At 41.8% G+C, this 14,258-nt stretch overlaps 3 protein-coding genes across 3 annotated transcripts; all 3 read right to left on the reverse strand.

The window, feature by feature from the left end:
* Positions 1-9,129: 9,129 nt before the first annotated feature.
* LOC132174316 (uncharacterized) lies at positions 9,130-11,409 on the reverse strand. The gene is made up of 3 exons (XM_059585990.1): positions 11,280-11,409; positions 10,732-11,054; positions 9,130-10,584 (listed from the first exon to the last, which is right to left on the reverse strand). The coding sequence occupies exons 1-3, from the start codon at positions 11,407-11,409 to the stop codon at positions 9,130-9,132; spliced, it is 1,908 nt and encodes a 635-aa protein (XP_059441973.1).
* A 670-nt stretch (positions 11,410-12,079) lies between these two features.
* On the reverse strand, positions 12,080-13,180 carry LOC132174318 (uncharacterized). Its single transcript, XM_059585992.1, has one exon. It carries the CDS (start codon positions 13,178-13,180, stop codon positions 12,080-12,082), a length of 1,101 nt encoding a protein of 366 aa, XP_059441975.1.
* Positions 13,181-13,918, reverse strand: LOC132174319 (uncharacterized). Its single transcript, XM_059585993.1, has one exon. The coding sequence runs from the start codon at positions 13,916-13,918 to the stop codon at positions 13,181-13,183; it is 738 nt and encodes a 245-aa protein (XP_059441976.1).
* Between the last annotated feature and the right edge of the window lie 340 nt (positions 13,919-14,258).

The raw sequence follows: 14,258 nt of genomic DNA on the forward strand, positions 1-14,258 counted from the left end.
ATGCTAGGGTTTAAGAGAGTTGTAGATGGTTTTTTGTTTGTCAATGACAAAAATACCCTTAATAAAAATTTTAAAAATATATATTATAATTTTTTTTTTTAATTTTGTTTAAATGGCTCGAGCACCCCTCTTCCTTCTTTATGCCAAAAATTAGTAAAAATGAAAGAGAAAAATATAAAATAGCACTCTAAACTAATAGCCAATTGCAAGTTAGTTCTTTAATGTTCAAAATATAATAAAGTAGCCCATAAAGTTCCAAAAAAATGTCTAATTGGCCACTCTATTATTTAGCACCATCAAATTGAATGAAAAATGCAATACGACGTTTTTTGATGTTAAGTTACTAAAATATCCATTTGAAAAAAAAATCAGCTTAAAAAAACCCCCAAAACGATGTCGTTTGGCTTGAGAAAATAAAAAATAAAAAATCAAGGATAAATATATAATAAGTCACTGAGTCAATTTGTCAAAATTAAAAAATCCATAAATTGTTTGCTTAACAGTCATTACGTCTTCTTCTCTCTACAAACGCATCATTGACTTAAGCATTGAATCCTCGCTGGCTCACATTATTTCTCTATCTTGTAGGTTATCACATCTTGGTGCTCACCAACCATCAACAATTATTATAAAATCTATCTCTTTTTTTATGACTTTTTTTTTTTTTTTTTTGATACCCTTATATAAATTATGGTATATGCCTCAACCGTAAAAGATACAATCGTATTCTCTTCATTTTAAGTAAAAATTTATGTTTTATCTAAAGGTTTATATAGTGTCATGTTATTTAAAATGTTAATAGTATTGCAATATATATACCATTAAATTAGTAAAATCTATTAAATGAATCATCTCTATTTTATTTGAAATTGAGAAGAACGTTTTTTCAAAATAATAGAAGTCTAGTTCATAGCTAATCTATTGAAGGAATCATCAACTCTTAAATTATTTTATTTACTAATTTAAATAAAAATGTGGTTATTGTTGTGTGGCCCCTTTTATTATTTAGTGATGAAATTTAATTATTATTAAATCTTTCTAGAATTTTTCACAAAACGCAAGACCTTTCAAAGTTTGTAACATTGGTTGTATAAATCATTTAGCTTTTCCAACTTTCCCTTTTTGTTCATAAGCATGTAAAAGAATCATATTTTGGGGACCCTTTCTTTGACTTTCCAACTATCTTAAAGAGATAAAACAATTAATACAAAATATTATTTACTCTTTCTTTATATATATATATATATATATATATATATTCTACGTATGCATTTTTTTAATACATTAAGTTACATATTTATTATACTACAAAGTTATGAGTGAGGTTATAAGCTATCTTTCTTCTTACAATAAAATCCAAATCTCGGAATAAATAAATTGCATGGGCTTCACTATGTAGTATGGAACTAACTAATGGTAAAATAAATTGTAAAAATAGACTTTGGAACTCTGGAAATATTACACTTTGGATAAGTTTTAGTTTTAAAAAGTTTTTTTTTTTTTTTTGCTTTTTTATTTCAATTATGTAGGAATAATATATCTTTTTAGGTCACGCCCGGTAACATGAATGGACCCATTTGCAGTATTACTGGGAATATTTATTAATTTCTTTAAAATAATGAATAATTATTCTTGGAGGAATAGAATAGCATTTCTTTCACTTCAAAAAAGAAAAAAAAGAATAGCATTTCTTCAAAACAAGGATTGTACAAGTATCTGCAAATGGTGAAAAAGTGTTCCCCTCTCTAATGAATTATGTATCCTGCGATGCGACCAAAACTAGGATTAAAGTTTGTATTGCAAGGACATTTGCAGATTTTGTGTTGAGGAGATAAACATTAAGAGAGTCAAATAAGAGTAAATTAATATTTATATTATGACACAACTTTTAGTTTAAAAGTTTAAGTTAATGGGCTTGGATCCATTTAAGTATATTAATCACTATTTTTCGTTATATTTTGTCAACGTGAGACACAAACCTTACAAATATGCATAACAAAGCAAGTAGAAGAAAGAACATAATTGACTAGTTTAACACAGATACAATCACAAATCCAGCATTCCATTCAAAGACCATATTTTAAACTAAACGACCTTAGTCATAAATCTTGAAAGTATAAGCCATGAATCACATCCTCACCATGTCATTTGAGTTAAAAATTATACGTTCAAGTTTGATTTGATTGATATTTGATGGTTTATGTTAATTCATATAAAGTTTCCCACTCCAGTGGATTTGTGCCTACTAGGAACAAAGCTAGGATACACAATTTTCATCTACCCCGCCAGGTTGTTTACCTAAGTAATTAACTACACATTACATTCAACCAAAATTTAACAGCTCATGATAATAATCACGCATACAGACACAATCAACAAAAATTCTTCAAACCTATTGCTGCTGAGGGGACGAGGGAGCTAGAGCTCCCTCCCTCTCCTCTTCCCCTCTACTACCATTTTCTTTCCTCACCCTCGATCCACTTCTTGTTTTTTCTCTTTTCTCTTTCCCGTCCACTGCCATCTCATCGTATCTGATTGGGTTTCTAGATTTATTTTCTTCAAAATCATATTTAGTTTTCTCCATTAGTTCCGTTCATCCATGCTATCGCTCACCATACTCACCAGCCACCCTTCTTCCAGAAGCCAGATTGTTGGGTGGTCTTAGGCCTCTCTCAACCCCAAAAGCTAGCTCAATAGGTGAGGTTTTCTCTCACAATTATAAACTGACCACCAGCCACTTCAACAACTAATGTGGGATAACCTCAACAATCTCCCCCTCACACATCAGGCTCTGAGTCGAAGCAGAGACAACTCGTTTCTCTCGTGTACGAATTGGGTTGAGACTTGTTGGTTGAACCTAGGCTCTAATACCAGTGTTAGGTAGTCTTGGGCTTCTCTTAACCCTAAACGCTAGCTCAAGAGGTAAGGCTTTCCCTCATACTTAAAAAACTACTACTAGCCCCTTCTACAACCGATGTGGGATAACTTCAACACGGCCTTCATGCATCACTCTGCCGGCATGTTAGCAACGTCATCACTGGTACAGCTTCAGTCTGTCAGATTCACTCCTCCACAGTCCCAGTTTCTATGTCACCACTAGGAGTGGGGTGTTTTACGGCTGTTTGTTTATGTTTATGTATTTTCGTTTTTGTTCATGGCCTTTGAGCTAAAGAGGGATAGTTTTCGGTGTGAGGAGTTATCTGTCGCAACTGGTAAAATAAAGTTTTATGAAATTGGGCTATACAGTAACAAGCGGGTTTGTACAGTACGAGTTCGAGTTGAGCTAAACCGAGCAGGTTGTCGAACGAACTGGTTTATTTACAACCCTAGCCCGGCCCATCAATTCAATTCAAACTAATGGGTAATCAATTAATTTATCTTCCCATCAATTCAAACCGTAGCTGTCCATTCGAATGTTTCTCTATGGAGGAAAAAACCATTGCCCATTAGTGTTTTATCGTTTTTGCTATCATTTTTTAAAGTTCAAAAACTTTCAATTTAGTGTAATTTAACTTTAAAAAGTTTATAATGTCACCCATATGTTAGGATTTTTTATTAGATCATAACGAAAGCTTTGAAAATTCTTAAAATACATTTTCTTTTGTTTTTTATTTTAAATATTTAATTAAAATAATTTTATAAATCTTACAGGAGTATAAAAGTCATTTCTCTCATTTGCCATCTGATTTAACTCCAACCTTAATAGGAGAAGTGTCATTGCAAACTTTTTAATATTTGATATACTAAATTAAGATTTTTTAAAATTTAGAAGAGTGATGTTATGAGATGACGTGGAAGGGGTGTATTGCATGCATGAGTCTTTTAATTTGTTTGGGTTGTTGGTGTTTAGTTTGGTATCTAGCACTACGGTGCAGTAATTATCAAGATTTGAAGGAGTTATCTCCACGTATATAATAAAGTCGTTGTAGGAGTTGCCTTCCAATTAAGTCATGGAACTCAACTCTAAGTAGGATAGTTCTCACTATTTAAAGGGGTCTATGTCCTTGTGTAAACAATTTTTTGGAGTCATGTTTGCCGACAAAATCTGAGTCTTACCCGTGTGAAAGGGACGATTTGAACCGACCTGGGATTTATCCGACAAGGTCATTACACGAACTGACGTTGCCTTAGATGGGTTCTTCATCATAAAATAAAAAATAAAAAAGCACGTAGAAGCTTCTAGAGCAAGGCAGAATTGTCGTCTTACAAGTTGATTAGCATGCATGGCTCAGAAGCATCAGTTGCGACATAAAGAGGTCCAACTCCTTAGAATGGACAATTTTCATTTATTTATTTTCTAATCTTGGACAATTTTCATTTGATCATGAAAGAGTCATGGCTACTGAGTAATGAGCCATGTTAACCTTTGTAAGAAGACAAGTCTGTGTGGCTCAGAATGAAGCTTCTAATTACGCGGTAATTGTATATATCTGCCTTGGCCTTCGAATTTTCATACAAACTGAAAATATACATTTAGAATGAAAAATTGTGTGATGTTATAAAAGAAACCTAGGTTTGATAAAGAACCTCTAACAGGACGCAGTAAACACTTACATGATAAATATCCCATGCAAATTGTTGATGCACAGTTTTCCAGGATGGTGATGTGGCACTCCTTCAGGTGGTGCGATGAGCTTCGGCAATATTTCAGACTACACACAGAAGAGAACAAATAGGATTAGAGACCCCCGATGGTGTCCTGGCGGGGGAACTCCGATGCCTAAGTCAAGAACTGAGGAAAGAGTGTTTAAGCAATCAAAGTTTTCAAAGCCAGGATTGCACTTACCTTTCATAGAAATCGAGAGCTGTATTTATAGGCATGGAGTGGAGTTTGTCTCCCGTATATCTTGGGACTCTTATCCCTGAATATCTGGTTTGCAGTTTTTCTGTTAAGGGATGAATCTTGGGATGAGGCAGCAAGTCGTCGTTAGACGTATATTGCCTTTTGAATTTAAATTGCCTCTTATCCCGCTAGTATAGGGATTGTTTGTTGAAGACTTCTTTCAAATGTAGGATAATGTTTATTGAAATGAATTTGAATCTTTGGATATCCTTAACTGTATAATGGCAACTTTACCCTTGGTATTCTGACTTATTCACATTCGGTGTAACTTCTCGGATTCGACGTCCGACTCCTATCCGAGAGACGGTCTCGAAGTCAGATACCGAGACTGTGCCGGTTTATGAGGCCTTCTCGGGGAAAGCTATTCCGAGGCCTTGTCAAATTTCCCATTTGATCAAGATCGGGTTTGGGGTCTATTGGGTTTAAATAGCGGATTCATGACCCAACAGTTACCCTCCAATTTCCTGATTTGTAAGATCATGGAAATTTTTGCTTAGAAATGGATCAGCATTCCGGAACTATGCTTGGAGAAAAATCCGAGACCTTGGCATCGGAAAATTTGAATTTTGAATTTTGGCGGGAAATTCTAAAACCAATTTTTGCCGAGACGGTTGACCTGACCGAGGGCTCATCGGTCGCTTCACGTGTCGTCGCCGGGACAAGCGTATATTCAATGGCCAGCTGTCAGCTGTTTTGCGGAATTCACAGGGGCGCTTTTCCTGCCTCATTTATTGTGCGAACTCGGCAAAGACTTTTGGGTTCTACACCCTTATGAGGCTTTATAAAACCTCTTTTTCTAGGGTTTCTCTTTTATTCGTACCAAGTTTCTGTGCCGCTTGTTCTTCTCTGATCCGTTCCCCTTCTTTGCAATATTTTTCCTCCTCTACTCTGTTTCGATCATGTCTCAAGGAGAAGGTTCAGGATCCGATGGTGGTTTAGGAAAGACATACCCAGCCTTGTGGAAGCCTGATCTGACCTCGGCCGATGAGCGGCGGATTAGATTGGACTGCTACATTCCTAAATCGGTGAAACTTCATTTTGACGATGAGAGGAAGGGCGCTATCGTGGATGCTGGGAGCCACGAGGTCTGCCTTTATGAAGAAATGTTTCGGGCAGGCCTCAAGCTCCCTTTTCCCAAAATCATTCGTGAGCTCCTTAGCCGCTTGAACCTGGTGCCCCACCAGTTGGTTCCTAATGGCTGGAGGATGTTCTTTGCCTGTGCAGTTGTTTGGCCCATGGCCCTCGGAGAAGGAAAGAATCTGACCGTTCCGGAGTTTCTGTGGGTATATCGACTCCAGAAGAACCCCAACAGCGATGGACTTTACAACTTTCAATCGAGGCAGGGAAAAATTTTCGTTATGGATAAGACCTTCACCAGTAACCACAACTGGAAATACAAACATTTCTTTGCTCAGGGGCATTGGGAATTTGCTCTTGGAGAGAAGGCGGAGGGGCCTCGAGTGCCTCGGGAGACGACTACCCCCAACTTAGGCCTACACAAGAATTGGTGTTTGTCGGAGGAGGAGACAGTCCGAGTCAGCAGGGTTCTGTCCTGGGTTCAGAATAATGAGTCTGAAATGACCTTCAAGCAACTGGTTACCACTAACGCGTTGAATCACTGTCTTTATAATAATAGATAAGACATAGGTGGGTCTCGAAAAAGACCATCCCATCCCGCTGTCTGTTTGGCCGCTCCGGCGGCCAACACTCGAGGTGCTACCCCTCGCAAGCCTATACTGGACAAGGGCAAAAAGAAGATAGAAGAGTCTAGGGTAAAACAAACCCTACACTTGGTTGATGAACCCGAGGAACGCGAAGCTCCTCCGATGAAGAAGAAGAGACTAATAAAGGGCAAAGGCCCTGCTGTCGAGTTCGAAAAGGGGAAATCCCTTTTTGCTGATCTTCTGGCCGCTCGGAGGAAGGCGAACCCTGAGCCTGATCTGGCCCCTGTATCCGCCTATCAGAACATTCTTGCTAACCATCCGATTGCCACCACTCCTTTGACGGAAACCCCCTTAAATCCCCCTGGAGCTACTGCTACTACCGCTATTCCCGTGGAATCGGTGTCACCGGTCCATTCTGGTCCCAACATTCAACACCTTTTAGTTGATCCGTTTTCGGACAGCTCTGTAGGGTTGGATGCGGAGGAGAACAGACCGCATGTCGAGGAAGAAGTGAGGCCTCGAATGATGTCCCCAACAGCCGAGGAGCAAACTCAAGTCTCGGCTCCTGCTCCCGAGGCTTTGTCTCGGGCTCCGACACCGGCTCCTGAGGCCGAGGTTGGTGCTGGTTCCGAGACCTTAGGCTATTCCCTGGTGAAGCCTGGGAATGTAGAATGGACTGTGGGAGAACCCTTGTCTTGGCTTGGTGGGCAATTGTTGGGGAACCCGTTTCAAGCTTTGGTAGAGCTGGTTCCTCAAGAGAGCTTAACATGCGAACGAGATATCTCTGCTAGGGGTATGGCAGAGTCAATGTTATTCAACCAACTGTGTGTAAGTATTATTCTTCATAAAGCTTTCCTTTTGCTTTAGTCATTTTTCACTTGATTAACTTTATCTATTGCAGGGAGTTTTGAAGTCGGTAGTTTCATATTGCTATTTAAGGAAGTTTATGGAGGAGTCCGCCTTAGAATCCGAGAGCCTTCGGGGCAGGCTTGCAACTTCTGAGGCCGAGAATGCTAAGCTGAGGGATACATTGGCTCAGCAAGACAAAGAACTGCTCCTTCTTGGCCAACAGCAGTCGACGGCCCAGACACAATTTGAACAAGCTGAGTCCAGGAGCTCGGCTCTATCTTCTGATTTGCAAACCCTTCGTGCCGATCATTCAAAACTTCAAGAGGATCATTCCATCATGAAGGAGGACCTACATCAACTTGAGGAGAAGCACGGGGAGATCCTGGAGCAGTTAAAGGCTTCTCAAGCGGAGAATGCTGGCCAAAATATGAAAATTGAAGAAGTTACCGAAGGTCAAGCTGTTGCTGAGGAGCGACTTAAGTTCTTCCGAGGGAAGCTTGAAGAGACGAAGCTACGACTTAAGGAGACCGAGGCCCAGTCCTCCAACTATCTGGAACAACTATCGTACGCTTCCTGGACTCGGGATAGTGTCTGGGCTGACGGAATCATTCTTGGTTTTGACACCTTTCGGTCTTGGGCTAAGGATCCGGCTCGCACTATTGACCTTGATACAGTCCAACCTGAGACTATTCCCGTTTCCGATAAGGCTTTGAAGCAGCTAATCAGTCTTGGGTCAGACTTGATGCCCGACGCTGAAGGGATCAACAGATTCGCTCATCAGCCATTTTCGGGTTCCGAGGAGTCCTTAGGTGATGAGAGGACTGCTTCTGGTCATGGTGCCGAGACCCCCTGTGCCTCTAAGGCCCCCTCTGAAGATCCTAAAGGTTGAACCCCTTGGTCCTGGTGCTAAGACCTTGTAGAATTTTTTTTTTTTTTTTTTTTTTTTTTTTTTTTTTTCTGTAAATGAAGAATTTGAGATTTTAATGAAGTTTTGTTTATACTTCTCGGAATGACCTAGCTTTGTAAATGAATACTTGCTCTTAATAGATTACTTTTTCTAAAGTTTGTTTAGCTTTTTTCGAGCACACCTTTTTTTTTGTGAGGATCTCTACTCTTGACAAGCTACTTATTCGGCTTTCTTCGAACACACCTTTGTTTTGAAGGTTTTACGTTCTTTACAAGCCATTTTGCATAACCTTCTTTGGATACACCTTACTTGAAGGTTTTACATCCTTGACAGATTACTGACTTTAACCTTCTTTGGACACACCTTGTTTGAAGGTTCTACGTCCTTTACCGGTTTTGTCTTAGGAAAGTTACAAATCTTTTTTAGTGACCTGTTGGTCGTTTATGTCGAGGGTTGTTTTAACTTACCTTACTTTGGAATGTTAAAACATGATTGAAACTCTGGGAGATTCTTTTATTTAAAGAAGTAATGAAAATTACAGGAAAAATAAGAATCAAACGAAAATCAAATAAGAATCACCTTACTGAAATAAGCTAGACAAAGTACTTTTTTAGGTGCTCGGCATTCCACGGCCTGGGGAGTGCTTTTCGTTCCATGTTCTCAAGGTAGTATGCTCCCGCCCTTCTACACGCAATCACTTTGTACGGTCCTTCCCAGTTCGGAGCTAACTTCCCTTCCACGGGGTCTTTGGTAGCAATGGTGGTTTTGCACAAGACCAGGTCCCCAATCTTGAAACTTCTGTGCTTGACTCCTTTATTAAAATACCGAGTCGCTCTCTCCTGGTATGCCGCCATAGTTACTCGAGCCTAGTCTCGCTTCTCTTGTAACAGGTCCAAGTGTAGTTTGAGCCCTTCATCGTTAGTTTCGGAATGAAAGGATTCGACTCGGTAACTCCCTGAGCCTATCTCGGTTGGGATGACTGCCACGGTTCCAAAAGCCAAAGCATATGGAGACTCTTCTGTGGGTATTCTCTTTGTGGTTCGATATGCCCATAAAACTTCTGGGAGATCATCTGCCCAGTCCCCCTTCCGATCTCCAAGTTTTTTCTTCAATATTTTGAAAATTGTTTTGTTAGTCACTTCTACTTGTCCATTTGCCTGAGGATGGGCTGGAGACGAGTAGTAATTTCTAATATTGAGCTTCGCACACCATTCTCGGAATGATTCACAGTCAAACTGCTTCCCGTTTTCAGTTACAAAGGCATGAGGAATACCATAACGGCAGACAACATTCTTCCACAAGAACCTTTCAATGCTTTTGGCCGTAATGTTCACTAGAGCTTCTACTTCTGCCCATTTTGTGAAATAATCCACTGCCACAACTGCGAAACGCACACCCCCTTTACCACGAGGTAATGATCCTACTATATCTACCCCCCATTGTGAGAAGGGCCATGGCGAGGATATTGAGCTTAAGTCTTCTGGAGGTTGCTTGGCGATGTTTGCGAAGCGTTGGCATTTGTCACAATTTCTTACCATTTGTACCGAGTCCCGATTCATATTCGGCCAGTAAAAATCGGCTCTGACTGCTTTATGTGCCAATACTCTCGCTCCCGAGTGACTGCCGCAGATTCCTTCATGGATCTCGTGGAGTACATAATCTCCCTCTTCCTTTGAGATACATTTCAGTAGCGGTAGCATGAAGCCCCGTTTGTATAGGACTCCATTAATTATGGTAAATCTAGCAGCCTTGATTTTGATTTGAGTTGCTGCTTTTTTATCTGACGGGAGAGTTCCCTGTTCCAAATATTCCCTTATGCTCCTCTGCCATTCCGATACGGTCTCGGTAACTGAGACCGAGACCGTCCCGGGTACGGTAGGTCTCGGCAAAACCTGAATTGGTACCTCGGGTTCTTCAGCACCGCTAACTGCTGTTGATGCTTTTCGGGCCAGTTGGTCCGCCTTTTCATTCTCTTCTTGCAGGATCTTCATAATACAGAATTTCTTAAAGGTATTCTGTAAATCCTGTACCTTTGACAGATATTGCTTCATCTTACTTCCTCTGGCTTCAAACTCTCCCCGGATGTGTCCAACAACCACCTGTGAGTCACTTCGTAGCTCAACAAAATCGGCTCCCATTTCTCGGGCTAAACCGAGTCCTGCCAGAACTGCTTCATACTCGGCTTCGTTATTGGTGGTCTTGAACTCCAACCTTAGGGAACTACATAATTCCTCTCCATCTGGGGTGATTAATATCACTCCAGCTCCACCATTCTTCCTTGTAGATGATCCGTCTACAGAGATTACCCATGTTTCATCTTTCTGCCAATCTGTGGTGGCAGGTAGATTAGTGAATTTTGCTAAGAAGTCGAACAATACCTTCCCCTTGATACTACTCCTTGGGAGGAATTCAATATCAAATTCTCCGAGTTCGATCGCCTAGTTCGCTAATTTGCCAGACAGATCTACCTTTCTGAGCACTTTTTTCAAGGTGTACTCGGTCAAGACTCTGATAGTGTGAGCTTGGAAATACGGGCGTAGTTTTCTGGAAGCAACAATCAACGCAAATGCTAACTTCTCCATTTGAGGGTATCGCTCTTCTGCTCCCCTCAATGCTCTGCTTACAAAGTAAACCGGTTTCTGAACACCGTCCTCTTCTCGGATAAGGGCCGCACTTATAGCCATTGAGGAAACAGTCAAGTATAAATACAAAGCTTCCCCGGGAACGGCTCTGCTTAACAAAGGTGTGCTGGTCAGATACTTCTTCAGCTGTTCAAAGGCTCCTTCACACTCTGCAGACCATTCAAATGCCTTCCTTAGGATTTTGAAGAAAGGTAGGCATTTGACTGTCGACCGAGAGATGAATCAGTTTAATGCTGCAATTCTGCCAGTCAACTGCTGGAGTTGCTTTGTACTTTTAGGTGACTGGATATCCAACACTGCTTGGATCTTTTCGGGATTAGCTTATATTCCTCGGTTTGACACCATATAGCCTAGAAATTTTCCCGAGGCCACACCAAATGCACACTTCGCGGGATTCAACTTCATCCCATACTTCCTTAAAGTTTTAAAAGTCTCATGCAAGTCGTCTATATGACCTTCTGGTAGCGTGCTTTTGACCAACATGTCATCGACATATACCTCCATATTACTGCCAATTTGGTCCCGGAACATCTTATTGACCAGTCTCTAATATGTCGCTCCGGCGTTCTTAAGACCGAAAGGCATGACCTTGTAGCAATACAAGCCTCGGTCAGTGATGAATGCAGCCTTTTCTTGATCTTCTGGATGCATATAAATCTGGTTGTAACCAGAAAAAGCGTCCATAAAGCTCAACAGGCAGTATCCCACTGTCGAGTCCACCAGCGCATCAATGCGTGGTAGAGGAAAGCTGTCCTTCGGGCACGCCTTATTAAGGTCTGTAAAGTCCACACACATTCTCCACTTCCCACTGGATTTTTTGACCAGCACCACATTAGCCAACTTGCCGGGATAATAAACCTCCTCTATAAACCGAGCTTTAAGTAATTTTTCCACTTCCTCGGCGATAGCCATATTCCGTTCTGGGGCAAACTTTCTTCTCTTCTGTCTTACTGGCTTTATGTTTGGGTCCACATTAAGTTGGTGGACAATGTCATCGGGACTGATCCCCGGCATATCTTCATGAGTCCACGCAAACACCTCCATATTTTCTCGAAGAAAAGTTATGAGAGAGTCTCGGACTTCTGAGACGAGCTGCATTCCTACCTTCACTATCTTTCCTTCTTCCAATTTTACTTCTTCCAAAGGCTCGGCAGGCTCCCCTTTTAGGGGAACTTTACTTCGGCTGCCCCACCATACCGACCATCAGAGGGGAAGGTTCTGACTTCTTCGTGGAAATGTTATAACACTTCCTTGCCGTAGCTTGATCTCCTTTTACCACTCCTACTCCCTCCTCAGTAGGAAACTTCATCATCAGATGGTAAGTAGAAGTTACAGCCTTCAACTTATTAAGGGATGATCGACCAATAATTGCGTTGTATGCAGACGGCCGATCGATTACCAAGAAATCGACCATAGTTGTGGATTGCCTTGGGGCCGTTCCTACCATAACTGGTAGGGAGATGAGTCCCATTGGCTGAACTTGTTCTCCTGCAAACCCTACCAGTGGTGAATCAAACGGTTGGATCCTGCTCCGTTCGACACCCATTTGCTTGAAGACCGGCCAGTATAAAATGTCGGCTGAACTACCATTGTCCACCAAGACTCGGTGGATTTTATGGTTGGCCACCATTAGCGTGACGATTAATGCATCATCATGAGGAAATATTACCCCCCTTTCATCTTCTTCAGAAAAGGATATAGCCATTCTCGTTCTCCTTGCTATTTTTAGAGGTCTTCCGACCGACAGTACTTCGTTATTAGCTTTTGTTCTCCTCGCGTAAGCTTTCCTAGATGAGCTAGAAACTCCTCCGCCAGCCAGTCCTCCCGAGATGGTGTGAATCTCCCTTACTACGTCTTGATGGTGAGGCTGATGGAATTCTCTGTCTCGCCTTGGTTCCGCCTGCTGATTCTGCACCGGTTCAGCATACCGATCTTCTCTCGGCCTTACCTCTCGGTTTCTGGGTGCTTCTCGGACTCCTTCCAGTAGCGGAGGCTCTTCATTTCTTCGTTGATTCCTCTCACCTGCTAGGAATTTCACCAACCTTCCATTTCTGATATGGTTCTCAATCTCTTGCCTCAATGTTATGCATTCCTCGGTTAAATGACCATGATCGCGATGGTACTCGCAGTACTTCTGAGGATCACACCTCTTAGGGTCACCCTTCAACTTGCTTGGCCATTTGAAGGCAGGATCCCTCCTTATCTCCATGAACACCTCAGTCATGCTAGTATTCAATGGAGTGAACTTTGCGCTCTGCAACTTCCGAGGGTCCATTCAAGGATATGATGGGGCCACCTTCTCTGACCTTTTCACATTCTTCTCCTCCTTCTTTACAGCACTTGCCGGCGCTACCTTCTCCTTACTGCCCTTGGCCTCGAGCTCTTCCTTCTGGTTCTTCATGAGAGCCTTAACGGTTTCTTCTTGATTAATGTACTCATCAGCCTTTTTTATAAACTGACCGAGAGTCACTAACTTGGTATTTTTTGACAGATTGGCCATCAAAGGCCCTTCTGCCCTTACTCCATGCATCAGAGCGTCAAGTACTGTTTGCTCAGGAGGGTTTTCAATCATCAACTTCTCCTGGTTAAATCTGAGCATGTACTCTTTTAATGACTCTTCCTTCCCCTGCACAAGGGACAACAAATAAGCCGGATTCTTCTTCCTCTTCTGGGTAGCCAAGAACTGACTCAAGAAGAGATGTCCGAGAGTCTTGAAATCGTCTATTGAATTGGCCGGAAGCTTGCCGAACCAATCTTTAGCTACTCCTGCTAAAGTTAAGGGAAAAACCCTACATGAAATTGCGTCTGGGGTTCCATGAAGAATGAAATGCGCACGAAGACCTTCCATGTGTTCAGTCGGATCCCCGGTGCCATCATAGAGATTGACTCGGGGCATCTTGAATTTATCAGGGAGAGGAAAATTCATGACTCGAGGGGTGAAGGGGAGACTTGTGTTTTCCATAAGTTCCCCTGCATTGGTTTGATCTCCGCCATCAGCTATTTGACGAGCCATTTCATCGCATTTCTTCTTAAGCTCCTGCAAGTCGGCGTTAACGTTGCTCTCGTTTTACCCTTTAGTGCGACGGTCCTCCTGGCGGAAAGACTGCTCCCTTCGAGATCTAGTATGACGAGACCTTTCGTTCTAGACAGTATTATGATGGCTGGCCTGAGCTGAGCTTACTTCGTCTTCTTCCTTAAAACCTCGGGGCCTCTTTCCCCTATGGATCTCGGTGCGTCTTTCCCTCTGGCACCTATCTTCTTGTCTCTTCGTCCTTCTTTCCTCCCGCTCTTGATCCCTTCGGCTGTTTCGGCCTTCAGCAACCGTGAGCCTTGTGGCGAGGTCTTCGTTCTGC

The sequence above is a fragment of the Corylus avellana genome, chromosome ca3 (assembly GCF_901000735.1).
Source record: "Corylus avellana chromosome ca3, CavTom2PMs-1.0".
Taxonomy (NCBI): domain Eukaryota; kingdom Viridiplantae; phylum Streptophyta; class Magnoliopsida; order Fagales; family Betulaceae; genus Corylus; species Corylus avellana.